Here is a 16,413-nt window from a genome sequence, read left to right as displayed (position 1 = left end):
AAACCTCCAAGTTCACCAAGCCCAACCTTCGAATCAATATGACTTTGTCAACTAAACCACAGCACTAAATGCCACATTCAGTTATTTCTCAAACGTTTACAGGAGTTGGAACTTCCCAAAATCCCTGAGCATCCTTTCCCAATGTTTAATCACCCTTTCAGTTCAGAAATTCTCTCTTAAGTCCAGCATGAACATGCCCTGGCACCATACGAGATTATGCCTTCTTCTCCTGTTTGCCTGGGAGAAGAGACTGACCCCCATCTGGCTACACTCTCCTTTTAGGCAGTTGTGGAGAGTGATAACATCACCCATGAACCTCCTTTTCTCCAGCCAAACAACCCCAGTTCCCTCAGCTGCTTCTCATATGAATTACTCTCTTAACTCTTATATCCACTCTGTCTCCTGACATGCTCCAACACCTCAGTGCCTTTCTTGTAGTGAGAGTCCCACAGCTGGACACAGCACTCCAGGTGTGGCCTCACCAGTGCTAAGTTCAGGGGGACAATCACTCCCCTGTTCCTGCTGCCACACTGTTGCTGGTACAGGCCAGAATGTCATCAGCCTTGGCCACCTGGGCACAGCTGGCTCATGTTCAGCTTCTGACCAGCAACCTCAGATCTTTTCCAGCAGGCATCTTTCCAGTCACTCTTCTCCAAGCCTATAGACTTCCAACGGGTTGTTTTGACCAAAGTGTAGGATTGGCAGAATATTTTTTGGACTTCACACAACTGACCTCAGACTCCCAATCCAGCCTGTCCAGATCTCCTAGCAGAACCTTCCTACCTTTCAGCAGATCAACACTCCCAATCAGCCTAGTATCATCTCCAAACTTACTGCAGGTCTACACAAATCACCAATAGAGATATTAGACAAAACTAATATTACGACACTGAGCCCTGGGAGTTAGTCGCCTAATCAGTGACTGGCCATCGGCTGGGTGTAATTCCCTTCACCACCACTCTCTGAGCTTAACCATCCCACTAGTTTTTAATAGAGTAGAGTTCACCTGTTCAAGCCATGAGCTGCCAGCTTCTCCAGAAAAATTTTAATGATACAGGGATTATCATCTGTACCATAAGATTTACAGACAGATAGACACAGGCCAGTTTATCAGTCATTAGAATACTGAAAGAATGAAATTATACAGCTCATTCTTCTCTCCCTCTTTGTAATTACTTGACAAAGCAGAAATCAGATGTACTTTTAAAGCTACTTATAAATATTTTCACATGAATAAGCTGGTCTTGGAAAGTCATAATATACTGTTCATAGGCTGTAAACTATAAAGATGGTTTTACATATCAATTATTTTAAAGTATTAAAAGCTCCTATAAATTTATTTTCAGGTGGAACAGCATCCAGGCAGAAGGGATTTTTGGGATGCATTCGTTCATTACGGTTGAATGGAATGGCTCTTGATCTGGAAGAGAGAGCAAAGATAACACCAGGAGTTGAACCAGGCTGTCCTGGACATTGTAGCAGCTATGGTAACCTGTGTCACAATGGTGGAAAATGTAGAGAGAAATACAGTGGATTCTCCTGTGACTGCACTTTTTCAGCCTATGCTGGTCCATTCTGTAAAAAAGGCAAGCATATCTTTTAGCTTTATCACTTATTGAAAACATAAGGATAAAACAAGGACCATACAGTCCAGATAAAGATCTTCACATCCCCTTACAGATATGTTAAAATGTTTGCAAAATACTCAGTTTACATGATGTAGGTAAATACTTAGCTGAATGTGCTCAATATCTGTAGGCTTTCCTAAACACTGTTCTTTCAAAGCAAACTTCAATATATACCATTTAAGCAGGAACCATATTACCCAGGAGGATCAGCATTTTCATGAAACTTTTTTTATTCTTTGATACCATGGTAAATCTAGGAACTATATTTTTATGATAAAGCATTTGGATTTCTGTCTTTCCAATAGCAATCTCAAAACTAAGTCTGATTTTGAAAAATAAACCAGTAAAGAGAGCTTATATTTATTTACATTTTACTGTAAAAAGAAAGATATTTACAAACAGGACTAAGCGCATTTTCCAAGTTCTTTGAAGTATATCCTTGGTGAAGTTATCATACTAGTAGATGATCACTAGTCATCAAGTCTGAATTTCAAAAATGGAAGTTTATCTAGAAATCTTGGTATGGCATCTTGGTAAATCTTTGGTTTATCTAGAAATCCAAATCTTGCATATGATTTGGATTTGCAAAAAAACTTGTTTCCTCCATGTATTAAATGCATTCTGCAAAGTACTAAGCAGCTTATATGCCATAACTTCGTGTTCCTCTAAATTAGCACAAAATATGCCCTGTCATCACTGCCATCACAAAAGGGAGGAACCCATCTGAAGACTTTCTCTATCTAACACTGCAGATCTGTGTTATCTTCCTACTGTATGAGAAATTATGTTTTCCCCCTCTGCATTAGAAGAGACTAATGGTCGCACTGTAATATTCAGCAGAGACAGAGTAGCTTCTGTTGCTAAAAGTGTGGGATGACCTAAATAATAACTTTCAGTCAGCTTTTGTCAAATACTGGGCCAGATCACAGAAACTTCAAGAGATTTCACCTAAGTGTGAAAGCTGTGATGCAAAACACTAAGACAATTGCTTTTAGCAGAAAACAGCTATGAAAAATCCCAGAATTACAGAAGCTCTTTATAGACGATTTATCCATAAGAAAAACATAAGCTAGTTTCTATGTTCTTTCTGCCACCTGACAGTCTCTTCTACTACAGAGGTGTTTCAGGCCGCATCTAATCTGTATGTTAGGATTCGAATTGTTGCACCCACTTCTTTGTAGGAGCAGTATATATACAAGACAGAATATATTGTGCTTGAGAATTAGGATGATCAACAGAAAATAACCTAGAAAAAAACTGACTTACTCAAGAAACAGATATTTAAGACACACATCTAACTGAGTTTTTGCCTTAGACCAAGTTGTGTCTTATATTTCTCTGTAGTTCTAAATGCTAGTTTTGTTTATATTTACTTTTTGGCTTCATCACAATAGTCTAGAATACATTTTATTTTTTGGTGTGGCAGAAGAAAAAAAAAACAACCAACAAAAAAAAAATATCTCTAGTGTTATTTTGCATTATATTTAAATATTGAATTACTTTTTGTTTCAGAGATCTCTGCTTATTTTTGGACTGGCACTTCTGTAACATACAACTTTCAGGAATATTACACATTGGCTAAAAATTCCAGTTCTCCTGCTTCTTCTTTCTATGCTGACATGACACTGACCAGGGAAGCAATTACATTTGCTTTTCGGACAACACGGACACCAAGCTTGCTGCTCTATGTCAGTTCCTTCTACAAGGAGTACCTCTCGGTCATTCTCACCAGGAATGGTGAGTTTCCAGACTGTATGCCTGGAAACACTAATGAACATCATAAATGTCAGCTCGGATTCCCTCTGATTTCGAGACCTGAATCTTGAACTGCATGTTGTCCTGTTGTTTCTTAAGGTGGTATCTGTTTTTTAGCTGCATCAAGCAATTCTTTCCACATGAAAAACATTCCTCTTACTGGACTTTCAACTTTCACTACTGGTTTTTTATTATGTTGTCAAAAATGTTTATTTCTGAAAATCCTTTAGGAATTATTTGGGTTTTTTAACATTGGAAATGAAAATTAAAATTAATCTGAGCTGTATTCTACTCGTGAGGCCTGTTGCTGCCCTCAAACTAAATAATGAAGTAAAATACTTTTGAAAGTGCATTATCCATTTCCCAAATTAATCAGAGGTCATTTCATTAAATTGATTTAATAAGCTAATTACCTATGAAAATACATATATGCATATACATACCTGTAAAAATATATGTAGCATTATTTATGTTTCTATTTAAGCTGAACATTAATTATTAATTGGATTGTTCTTTTCAATACTTTCATCTGGATCTAGGTAGGGTGTGTTGTTGTTGTTTGTTTTTTTTTTTTTTTAAATTAAAAATACCCACAGAGTTAAATCTTCGGGTTTATGAACAAAGACTCTACAGTCACAGTGGTTCTGTGCTCAAGGAAGGTTCTGTGCTTTCCTAGAGACATCTATAGATATAGAATAGCAGTATTATTCTCCGTGTCATGTGACATGGAACACGTGTTGCTCATGACTGTCCTGGGTCTGACACAGCTCTTGATTTCTGGAGCATGAGTAGAAAGTTGTGGTCCATCTGCAACTGAAAAGGAATTTCTGGCCAGGAAACTACATTGCCTCTGTGTTCTCTGAGTCTTTGTGTGATTATTTCTGTACCAGTGGTATTCTGGGAGTTAATGATAAGGGATGGAAAGTGATCTAGGGGTTAGTACACTGTATTCTATTTAATTTTCAAATGGTCAGAGGTTTAGAGGACTGGACAGGGAAAAACATTACTCAAGAATTGCGAGTTATATTTGATAAGTCACAATTATGGCAGCTACCAGACTCAGTCTTTCTCAGCTGATTTTTTAAAAGTAATTATAAAATTTCTGCCCAAATTTTAGCTCAATAATCAAAATTGAGACAGCTTATGAATATTTTTGCCACCATATCCTGCTTCCAACATTGCCATCACTCATTCTGTTGCCTTTAGTTCTCACTTATATCCATTTCTCCTGGCTAAGTCCTTAAACAAATCAAGCATTTGTTTTCCCCTTGAAGTCCCCCCTGAAAGGGTGAAGCAGTATGTGATCTATACTGCTTATAGTGTATGCAGTGTTCTACGGCTTTGCTCTCTTTATCCCTGCAGGAAGTTTACAGGTTAGGTACAAGCTAGATAGCCATCAAGATCCTGATGTCTTCAGAATCAGTTTCAAAAGCATGGCTGATGGACAGCTACAACACGTGAAGATTAATAGAGAGGAGGAAACACTCTTTGTAGAGGTAATTCTTTTAAGGGGTGGGGGGGAATGTGGATTATCATAAAAAAGTAGACAAGCAGAATGAAGTAAATACTTGCAACAAGGCAATTACCCCCAGATAAAATGTGCCTTAATATCTCAAGTAATCAAAGCAAACTTAACACTCTCATGATGCACAGTCAAAATTAATGTTAGCCCATCTCTTTGATGTTAATTTTTTTAATTTGAAAAGGTCAATATCACCTCATAATTTTATATGAAAATGCAGTTAATTGTTTGATGGCTAAATTTTCAAAATTTGGTAAATGTGAATGCTGTTGTTTTTGTTCAGGTCTTGAATTTTCGATTTTCAATTTAAATTATGCATTAAGCTACAGTACAAATATATTACCACCCAGATAATAATCTAAGTCTATTTTTAAAACCTTCTTTAGTCACTTTTACATCATCAAAGGAATGGTCCTCACTCTATCATTTCTATAGGTTAACCAGAAGGAAAGAATGAAGTTTATTCTGTCTTCAGGCACAGAATTCAATGCAATCAAGTCTCTCACACTTGGCAAGATTTTAGGTAAGTGGAACACTGCAGAGTTTTCTAAAACTGCAGGGTTTTCTGAGACATGGATCAAAATGTCATTGTGGGGCATGAGAAATAATAACACAAATGCCATTGAAACACATTTGTTGTTGTGGATTTACTTAGAGTCACAATCAAGGTAGAAACTTAAGTCTTGTTGAAATACAGATTTAAAAAAAAAGTCCTTCCTGAAAAAAAAATCAAGTGAGTTCTATTAAAAATAATTGTACACTTCTGTCTCATTTTGCAATCAAGCATTAAGAAACACAACTTGTTTTTTCTATTCTGGAGAGAAAACAAATCTAATTGAAATACTACACAAAGATGATATAATACTATTAATCACATACCTTACTTGAAAAACTTCCTGTGATTAGATTTTGATGGAAACAGTGAAGAATATGATAATGTAAGTAAAATCTTTGTTGGATATTCTTTGTCTCATGATGTTTCTTCAAAATATGTCTGTTTCTCTGCAATAATGAGCAAAATGAAATTCTCCTATCTACAATGACCATTTTTTAATGTTCTTAAAAACCCAATGATAGAGGAAGATTTGGTGCCAGTGCAAATTTAAAGGATAGTTCTCTTTCCTCTAAAGTAATTTTGTAGAATCATAGAATGTTTCGTGTTAAAAAGGACAAAAAAGGTCATCTAGTTTCACCACCCCTGCTGTGTTCTGGAGCACCTTCCTCCAGGCCATGTCATTCAAAGCTTCATCCAGTGGCCTTTAACACTTCCTATGAGGACATGCACTGCTTCCCTAGGCAATCTGTTGCAGTGTCTCTCACCCACAGAGCATAGAATTTCTTCCTCATTTCCAGGTTAAATCTACAATTGTTCAGTTTAAAGTAATTCCTATCTATCCTCTTACTAAATGCACATTTCAAATGTCACTCTTCAGCTTTCCTGTAGCCTCCTTTAGGTGCTAGAAGGCTGCTATAAAATCACCTTGGAGACTTCTCCATGCTTGAACAACCCCAACTCTCTCAGTCTTTATAGGAGAGCTGTTCCAGTAATTTTATCATCTTCATGGTCCTTCTCTAGACTTGCTTTAACAAGTCCATGCCTTTCCTGTGCTGGGAATCCCAGAGCTGGATGCAGTGTTCCATGTGGGGTCTCACCAGAGCAGATGAGAGCTGCAGAGTCACCTCCCTCCCCTGCTGGCCTCAATGCTTTGGACATAGCCCAGAATCATGGAATGACCTGGATTGAAAGAGACCTTAAAGATCACCTTGTTCAAACACCACTATGACCGGCAGGAACACCTTCCACTAGACCAGGTTTCTCAGAGCTACATCCAACCTAGCCCTGAGCAGTCCCAAAATACAAATGGCTTTTGGGCTGCAAGTGCACATTGCTGGCCTGTGTTGTGCTTCTTGCCCACCAATACCTCCAAGTCCTTCTCCTCAGGCCTGCCCTTAATCAATCCATTCACCCATCAGTCTATATGGATATTGGGGGTTGCCCATATCAGGGTGCATAACTTCGTACTTACCCTTGCTGAATTTCATGAGATTTACTTGATCCCAGTCCTCAAGCCTGTCAATGTCCCTCTCGGTGGCATTCCATCTCCCAGGTGTGTCAACTGAGCCATTTACATTTAGATGAGTGTCATCCACGAACTTGCTTCAGATGCATTCGATCCTACTCTGGGTGTCATTAGAGAAGATACTGAACAGAAATGGTATCAGTGTGGACTCTAGAGGAACACCACCTGTCACCAATCCTTATTTAACATTGAGATGTTGCATGCCAGTATTTGGATAAGGACATCTAAATAATTTTTTATCTGTGAAATAGGTGGTCGTTGTTCTCAATTATGAGAGTGTTATCTAGAAAAGACAGAAGAATAATTTTAAATTTATAATAAAATGCATACAGTGATAGTTATTTTTATGAGAACAATTACCAAACGCTAAATAGCTTAAAATGTATTAAAGAAATCTGGAAACTATGTTTATAGACCATTTAAAAATCTGAATTATTGTTTAGTTATAATTAGGAGAATCTCAGTGTAGCTGGTTTTTTTCCTTACTGGAAAATTAAGTACGTACCTCTAACACAAACATATAAAAATATATGTTCAAAAGAAATATATACTTTTGAAATACAGATTTTTATATTTAAAACTCACACTCTAGAAAAGAACTTGTGTGTGCACAGAAAATGCACAGAAAATGGAAAAGAGAATGATCACTTAAACATAACTTTAAAGCAATATTAGCTGAAACACAAACTACTACAAAAAAATTTTTACAAATATTTCCAGACTTTACAATTTGATGATAAAATTGAATCAGGAATGTATAATATTTTGAAGTCTATATTGCAGTCTATATTGCAGGTTAATACCACATTGAACCTTAATACATAACATAAGGTTAATACCACAGTGACCAGTACAGAAACAAAGCTTCTTTTATCTTTCTTATAAAATATCATATTAAATTTCTATCAATTTACTTAAAAATGTGCTCTATGAAATGTATGGAAATGTGCATTTTTAGACAAATAGTCCAAGTCCAAAAATGGGTTTTTGTCCAAGACCAATATTTTCTCTCCCAGAGAGCCATACAGTCACAGAAATTCAGAGGTGGGATTTTCTTCAGTTTGGCTTTGCCATGATACAGCGGTGCAAAGCACAGAGTTACAATAACCTCTGAGGCACTCAGTCCAATTTGTCTCATAATCTGTCCTATAAAAACATATGTTTCTCCTCCTTTCAAAGGAAGGTTGCTATTTATTTTAGAAATCTGATTGCTTTGCGCTCTGATTCCAGTGAAGTCCTATCTAGGGACTGAAGAACACTTCATGAAGGCAGAGGAAAAAGAAATAATGAGTGTTTGTTGCAGTGAAGAGGTCTAAACATAAAGAGTAAATGAACTATGAAATTGTGTACTTCTTATGCTTGAAACTGTTGTTCAGGAAAACCACAGAGGGAAGCTTTTTTTTTAAAGAATTATCTTCAGCTGAGAAATACTTTTCTGAGCTCTTCTGTATTTGAATATGACTCAGTTTCTTTCTTCAAACAAAAATTGAGCAGAATCTCCTGCTCCAGTTGGATCCCTGTAAGTCTATGGGACCTATTTAAGGAAGAATACTCAAAAAGCTGGCTGATGTCGCTGCCAGGCCTCTCTCAGTGATTTTTGAATGATGGAATCTGTACAAGATCCAGTTGACTGGAAGCTCACTGATGTTGTCCCAGATTTCAAAAAGGATAACAAGGCTGACTTGGGTAACTACAGGCCTGTCAGTCTCACTTCAGTGCCTTGTGTAATTATGGAGAAGATTATTCTGGAAAGCACTGAAAAACAGCTGAAGGACAATGCAGTCATTAGTCACAGCCAGTACAGGTCCATGAGAGGAAAGTCTTGCTTATCAAACCAAATTTTTTTTTATGACAACTTAACTGACCTCGTTGATCAAGGGAAGCCAATTGATGTAATCTTTTTCTGTAAGTCCTTTGAAGCTGTCTCTCACAGGATCCTTTTGGACAAAATGTCCAGCCTATGGCTGGATAAACACATCATGTGGTGGGGTGAGCAGCTGACTCAGGGGTCAGGCAAAAAGGGTTTCAGTGAATGGGGCAACCGCAGACTGGGCACCTGTCACTGATGGGGTTCCACAGGGCCCCAACATCTTCATAAATGACTTGGATGCAGAATTCAAAGGTATGATAGGTTTGACAATGATACTAAATTTAGAGGAACTACTGACTCCCTTGAAGGCAGAAAGGCCCTGCAGAGAGGCAGCAACAAATTTCAGGGCTGGGCAGTTGCCACTGTATGAAGTTTAACAAAGACAAGTTCCAGAATCTGTAGCTGGATGTAAGGACGTAATGCGGAATGAGAGGCTGGAAAGCAGCACTGCAGAAAGGGGACTTGGGTGTCCTGGTCCATGATGTGTTGAACTTGTGTTTTTGAGTGTCGCTTTCAGTCAGTTAAATTTTGCTTTAGCAGGAAAGTGGATGGTGGTGGTCTTTCCTAAGCCCTTTCACTTTTATCATCAAGATTGCCTGATCCAATATAAAGCTTTACTTTATCCCAGCAATATTTTCTAGTTAAGGAGTCAGGTGAAATCAAAGGATGTAAAATATGTCCTTTCCTATCAAACATACATGCAGTTTAATAAACGATTCATATAGGAACTAAAAATAATAGAAACCATCCTCCTCTTGAGGTTTTCAATCTGACTCATATTTAGAGGTATATATTTTTATCACGGGGGGTTTGTGAAATTGTTTCCTTGCCACTTCACTGCTAATCTTTTTCTTAACACATCCCATCCTAGCAGATCCTTCAGTGCATAGAGGTAGATATTGAAAACAGCTGCAAAGAAAGCAAAGACAGTTTAACAGCCAATATCTTATGTAATCCATCAGTGTAGGTGAAGGGACTTTTGGCTGACATCCATCTATCTAGTTATCACTGCGATAAGCAGAGATTAGTGGAGTAAAATGCTATTCCACTGTGTTACAATATTCCACCTGAGCACATTATCCCATTTTTTACTATTAACCTAAATTTATTGAGGAATGCACTGTAAAACTTAAAATTATTATGGTAGTTATTGTAAAGATCATAAGTTCATTTTTGGGTTTCAGGACAAGTTGGAAGAGAAAACTAATGAGGTGAAATTCCCATTTTATTTGCCAATTTATTTTCTTTGAGTCCTCCTTTATAGCTAGTACTTACAGATTTTTTGCTTAAATTAGAACTGTCAGGGTAAACAAACTGTTTGTTTTCCACATCAAAAGTGGTGCATTAGTGAGCATTACCTGGTGAATTAACAGAGAGTTCTAACTTGGACAGTTCAGAAAGGCAACTTAAGAGAAAAAGTGAGGAGGCATCTTTTTTTCCCTTCCACTTTGTAGTACCAATAATACTATCATGTTTTAAAATGTTAGTATATCTGAACATTCATTAATTTTTAAAAATTTCACAGAAAATGCCTTGTTAGATTTCCAGGATGTGAGGATCTGAGATCTTCAGGGTTTTTGTTTTGACAGACTTGGTGGTGCTGGAATGGAGTAGATACATGAGTCTATGGAATGAATATGTTCCAAAAATGTTTATTTATGAGAAGAAATTTTAAAAAAAGCATTTTTCTGGAATTCATTCTTCAGTCTTATATTTTTGCAGAATGAAAAAGTGTTGCATTTTAATTTAAATACTTTATTTACAGTAGAAACTTTTTTCTTTGAAACTTGCTATAGGAATTTGAAAGCATTTCCCTCATCAGATTAGCAACTGTCATCTGTTAAAGAAAAGGGGGGGTTGAATGTATCTGACTGTCTTTTCAGTAAAGTCAGACAAGAAAGGGATTCAGTAAATCTACATATGTTGCTGCAATTTGAATATACTCAGAGGAACACAGGTTAATTATTCATTTATTCTTCTGACACTTTATTTTGTACATTTGCACTATGATTAATTGTGTCCTGTTCCTTTTGATTAACAGAAAACAGCAATGTAGATGATGAGACTATGAAGGCAAACTCTCAGGGGTTTGTTGGCTGTCTATCTTCAGTGCAGTTCAACCACATTGCTCCTTTGAAGGCTGCACTGCACCAAAGCAGCTCAGCCCCTGTCATTGTAAAAGGGCGTTTCAGTGAATCCAACTGTGGAACTTTAACTGGAGCTGACTCAACATCAAGTGAAACAACCCATTCATTTGCAGGTAGCATATGGTTATCACTTGTTCTGATCTCTGAAGCAAAGTCCAAATAGAGTACTCATGACCTGAATTGTAACTGACTTTTTATTTTTCCATGCAGGTTAACATCTCAGGAGTAGTTTGTAAATAATTCTCTTTTATATGTAATTCCTTTTCTTTAGCCTTTCTCTTTTCATCTGAATGTTTACCTTTTTCTTTTATCTCTGCAAAGTGTCATCTACATTGATGTTCTGTGCATGCTTGCTGACCCACACTGCTGCCACTGTACCGTATTGTAAATGAACCGTAACAGTGTGAGTTTCTAAAAAAAACCACATATTATATTTGTCTGTCATTTTCTTTTCTTTTCTTTTCTTTTCTTTTTTTTCTGCTGCAGATCACTCTGGACCAATAGATGAGGGAAAGCCCTTAGCTAATGCAATCAGAAGTGACTCTGCAATTATTGGAGGTAATAGGGACTGTAACAAACCCACAGGAAACTTTTTTTTCTAATTGTGAATCTGTGAGTGATGAAGTGAGGTCAGTTTACCTTTGTGTGCATACAGAAACTAGTAAAAACTCTTAATTTTACTACAGTTGGTAGATAGATGAAAGTAAAACATTGTTTTAAAATACAATTGATCACACTTTTCTTATTATATAAATTAATGCCATGTTTCCATATATTGAATATTCTGCTGAAAAAACATTTTAGTAAGGACAGAATTTCAATCTGCATAATAGTGGTGTCTATGACTTTAAAAAGTACTTGCATTTATTATGAAAAAAGTATATATTTAAGAAAGAACCGTAATTTCTTCTTGATTTGCCACAAAAAAATTACCTTTTGCTACAAAGTCAAGTTTAAAATCTTCTTTCATAAATCTGAACAATGACATTTTCTTGAAAATACGAAGTTTAACACTGCTTTATTCAATCCTCTGACAGTCTGAGGAAATTTCATTCTGGTTTCCTGTTGAGAAGGCAATGTATTCTTGGAAAGACTTTCACTTGCATTGATTTACAGCTAAAAATGCATGTTAAAATAATAATAATAAAAATAGTTACTGTTGTTTGAAATACAATTTCTTCATTTTCTTTCTGCTTATTTTGGACATTTTTGTCAGCTCAAATAGAACTAAAAATGACCATTCATAAACTTTTTTCAAAATGCTTTTTATCAAAGGAAGAACCATGTAGAATTCAGTTACTTCTGAAATCAATATGGTGATAGTCCCTTTACTGTTTATGCCTGTCAGAACAAATAGAGCATAAAGCTTAGGATAGATGTGTGTGCTTGAAGTACAGAACTGATAATCAGGATATACAAGTTCCATCCCAGTGCCTTTCTGGATGATTGTCCTTAAGATCCATCTCATATGAATCCTATATGAAGGATCCATCTCATATGGATATTCATATGAACTATACCTGTCCTGTCTCTTAGCAGAAATGAGGGGTACTCAAGTGAGCCTTAATAGGGACAGTTTGGGGTTGGAGACCCTCGTCAGACACCGAACTCCTTTTACCAGTATTGAAGCAAGTATATGTCTCTGTCCGTTCAAATTTTCTTTGAAGACATAGTATCTTCTCCTGTGACAATCATCTTCTGTGAGATTTTCTGGGAGTATTTCTTCTTTTGGGAGGAGGAGAGGAAATAAAGCTTGTTTACACTCATAAAGATGATGTTTTTGCAGTATAATTCTGTTTCCATTTGCATAGATTCTTTGACAGAAAGGGCAGTGGAATGAAAAGGTCACCCCCTCCATCTTTTGCATGCTACAAATATTTACTTTCTAAGAGTTTTTAAAGCCTCAGTAGACAGAGGAAATAGTGGAATTTAGTGGAATAAAACTGTCCAGGCTTTTCATTGAAGTTAAAATTGTTTAGGTCTGTGAATGTTTGATTTAGGATAAGAACCTGCAGTCGCTTTTGTGTCTTCCATTTAATCAATGATACCTGCTATGGTCAGTGCATGCAAAAGCACACTGTATGACCAGTGACCTTTAAGAGAGTAGTACCAAAGATACTAAAATGGGCTTAGTAAGCCTAGAAGCTTCCCTGCTTGTAAATAGATACTTATGTCTGTGTATAATTTTATACACATCAAATGAAAATTTTACCACTGATTACAAGGAAGGTCAGAATTTAAAAATATTTTTTCTGATTTTTTTATATATCTAGCTTTGTCGAAACTGGCTTTATTGTTTCAAAAGATTAATGTTATTTTACATAAGTATTGGTATATAAAGATCACTATGTAATAGATAACTTAGTGCAGGTGGAGATTTTTTTAAGTGTGCTAACAACAAAGTAATATTTTAACTTCAAGCTATAATGGTTACAATCCTTTTATGATATTAATATGGATACCATTTTTTGTTATTAAACACATTTGGGAATATGCACTCACAATTTTTCTTCTGCCTATTTGTTTGAAAGTCAAAAGAAAGCAAACTGTGCAACATTCAGTAAATTTCAAGGTTAAACACCGTTAAATGAATATAACTAAGAATGGTATCAGTTCAGTTACTTCAGACAAAACAAGTTTATAGAAAAGTCCTTAGAGATAGAATGTACAGTGATTGAAATGAAAGAATGATAGTTCTAGTTCATATAAATAAAAATAAGATTTACTTAGATTGCAAAGTCCATTTCAGAGAAGGATCTACTGTATTAAATCCTTTATATTCCTATGATGATGAATGGCTGCTTGTAGTAGAGATCAGGAAAGTGGCATGTGCTGAATTTTGAAAGTCTACAATACTAAGGGACTAGGTATTTTTATTTTTCTTACAGTGGTGGCCAAGTTGTGCAACAGGCTGTCCCTTTGTCTACTGTAACTGAGCCACTGCATTACAACTGTTACCCAGACTGCTTAGTGCTCTTTCCATCTAACTGCCTAGTCCTATTCTCTGCCTTTTTGACAAGCATAATCCATTTCCCTTCTGTTTCACATCTCCTCAAATTCCTCTCCTATCCATCCTCTGACTCATGAACCTAAGGTTTTAAGACCATTATGAAAGGATGAATGAGGAAAAGAGGAGATGGGCTTGCAATCTGTAAGGTCTTGCTTAAAGTCTGTAATGTCTGTGAGAAGCATCTCACCTTACTGTTCCTTTTCTGCAATGGCTTGAGTTCCCAAACCAGCAGAGATGTAGGGCTTGATAGTGAAGAAGAAAAAGAAACCCTCTTATTGAAAATACTCTAAAGCTCCTTGTTGTTTTCCATTAAAAATTTCAGAAATTATAATGATCTGTGAATTTTATACTACTATCATTATCGTTATTATTACTATTATTATTATTATGGTGCAAAATTTCAAAATAATCACTATGAAACTTATATTAGAGTGCTGTTTCTGATTTGAAAGCAGCTATGTCTTCTCATTTGTGAGGCTTTCCTGTAAACTCTTCCATTATGTGATGTAGTCATTCCTTCTTTGTCCTGCTCTCTGACTTACATGTTATTATCTGTCTGTCCTTTCTCATTACTTTTTCTCTCTTTTCTTCTTGTAGGTGTGATAGCAGTTGTCATATTCATCCTACTTTGCATCACGGCCATAGCCATACGCATTTATAAAAAGAAAGGCATATACTCAAAAAATGAGGCAAAAGGATCTGAAAATGAAGACAGTGCTGAATCTGCATTGAAAAGTGAGCTCAGCATGCAAAACACAGCCAATGAAAATCAAAAGGAATACTTCTTCTGATTGTCATTAATTATTTAATCTAATATAATAATGTGGCAGTCTGACTTTCTTGCTAAGCCAGGGGGCTCTCACTGGACAGAAAAAGTTCTTGCACACTAGTCTAAATGCAATGGATTTGAGACTTGCTATATTTCATATGTTCAGTCTCAGTGATTTCTGTAGCAGGCCTCTTTAAATTACATGCATTCCTTAGCTATTATACCGTAAATGCATTTTATGTAACAGTGAATTAGATATTGTAACCAATTTCATTGTTGGTAGTTTCCAACTGTTCTAATGTGACCTTCTACAAATGAAGTTTAATGTATGCACTGAATATGATTTTTGAATGGGAAAATTGTTATGAATTTATTCCTATCCTTTTCTTTAAAATTTGATTGATGATTTTTTGTTCAAGGTGAAAGGTAGATTCTAATACTTTGTGTTACTAAAGAAATTCTGCTGTGCTGCATTATGGTGATCCGTATTACTTCCTCAAACTGAAAATGCCTTTTGAGCTGCTGTTGGCTTTTGTCAGCATCTGCTTTTGAGCCATGGCATTTGATGTCCAGAACAAATTGTATTTATTTCCCCTGGGATGTGACTGATGTCTTCATTATCCCTTCCTTTTGGCGGGCTTAGCAGAACTGAGGAGTGTACAGTGGGCTGAAATACTTTAAAATCCCTTTTGCAGTAGATTTTCACTTACGGTCAGGTGATCACAGCAAGAGACTCATGCACATTCTGGGCATTTTGAATAAAACTGGAGGAAAAAAGGCATGACTTTTGCTTGGAAAGATCAAGTAAAACACTAACAATAGTTAATTTATCAAGACAGAAAGCACTAAAATATGATCAAGGTTACTGTCCCTGGAAATTAGTGATGATGCTTCTGTCAAGAAGTAATGCTCAGTGAACTACCTGAGATGTATTCTCTGGAACTATGTATCTATGATTCGCTTCAGATGTCAAGAGTAATTTTTTCTAAGTTTTAGAAATTATACAGTGCATAAACATGAACTATATGAACAATACTACATGAACACTTACGTTCTGCACTCTTAATAGTACCTATTATACCTCTGTGAAATAAGGTCTGATTACACCACTCAAAATTAAACAGGTGCTTACTATGCTGACAAGAGTAAATGGAAGCTATCTATGTTGTACAAATAATTTTTCAGTTATGAAGGCCAGGTTTAAATTGTGTAAAAAGAAGATTGTAGGGTCACTTTAGACACCATAGGGTATCTGAAATACTTGTGTGGCCTGATGTGAATGTCAGAGATTTTACAGAGGGTATATGTCTTATTGAAGAGACATACAGGAATTGGGCAGAAGGCATCATAAATGGCATTAGATGACAATATTTAGGTAATTTACCCACACAAGGCATTTAGTGGTTTTCCCCAGTCAGATGACTTGGATCTGAGAAAACAAACAGGATTTCTGTTCAGACTTGAGTCTGAAATTTAAATATCTTCTGGAATTGATTTATATCTACTCCTACTGAAAGCAATGAGAACAATCATTGTTTTCCTATTCAAAGAATCAAAGCTTATTGTGAAGTGAAGTTTAGAAAATGTTTATCATAGGTGCCCGACAACATTATAAAAACATAGAAAACTGA

At 36.1% G+C, this 16,413-nt stretch overlaps 1 protein-coding gene across 1 annotated transcript in view; it reads left to right on the top strand.

Annotated features, from left to right (window-relative positions):
• Positions 1-15,412, top strand: part of CNTNAP4 (contactin associated protein family member 4) — a 198,777-nt gene extending 183,365 nt beyond the window's left edge. The window contains exons 18-24 of the mRNA XM_066340080.1: positions 1,347-1,586; positions 3,141-3,365; positions 4,746-4,879; positions 5,341-5,428; positions 10,898-11,116; positions 11,490-11,561; positions 14,611-15,412. Of these exons, the coding sequence (XP_066196177.1) occupies positions 1,347-1,586; positions 3,141-3,365; positions 4,746-4,879; positions 5,341-5,428; positions 10,898-11,116; positions 11,490-11,561; positions 14,611-14,804 (1,172 nt within the window). The 3' untranslated portion in view covers positions 14,805-15,412. The remainder of the gene's footprint in view (positions 1-1,346; positions 1,587-3,140; positions 3,366-4,745; positions 4,880-5,340; positions 5,429-10,897; positions 11,117-11,489; positions 11,562-14,610) is intronic.
• The last annotated feature ends 1,001 nt before the right edge of the window (positions 15,413-16,413 follow it).

Source organism: Sylvia atricapilla, chromosome Z, assembly GCF_009819655.1.
Source record: "Sylvia atricapilla isolate bSylAtr1 chromosome Z, bSylAtr1.pri, whole genome shotgun sequence".
Taxonomy (NCBI): Eukaryota; Metazoa; Chordata; class Aves; order Passeriformes; family Sylviidae; genus Sylvia; species Sylvia atricapilla.
This window is presented reverse-complemented; position numbering and strand designations above follow the sequence as displayed.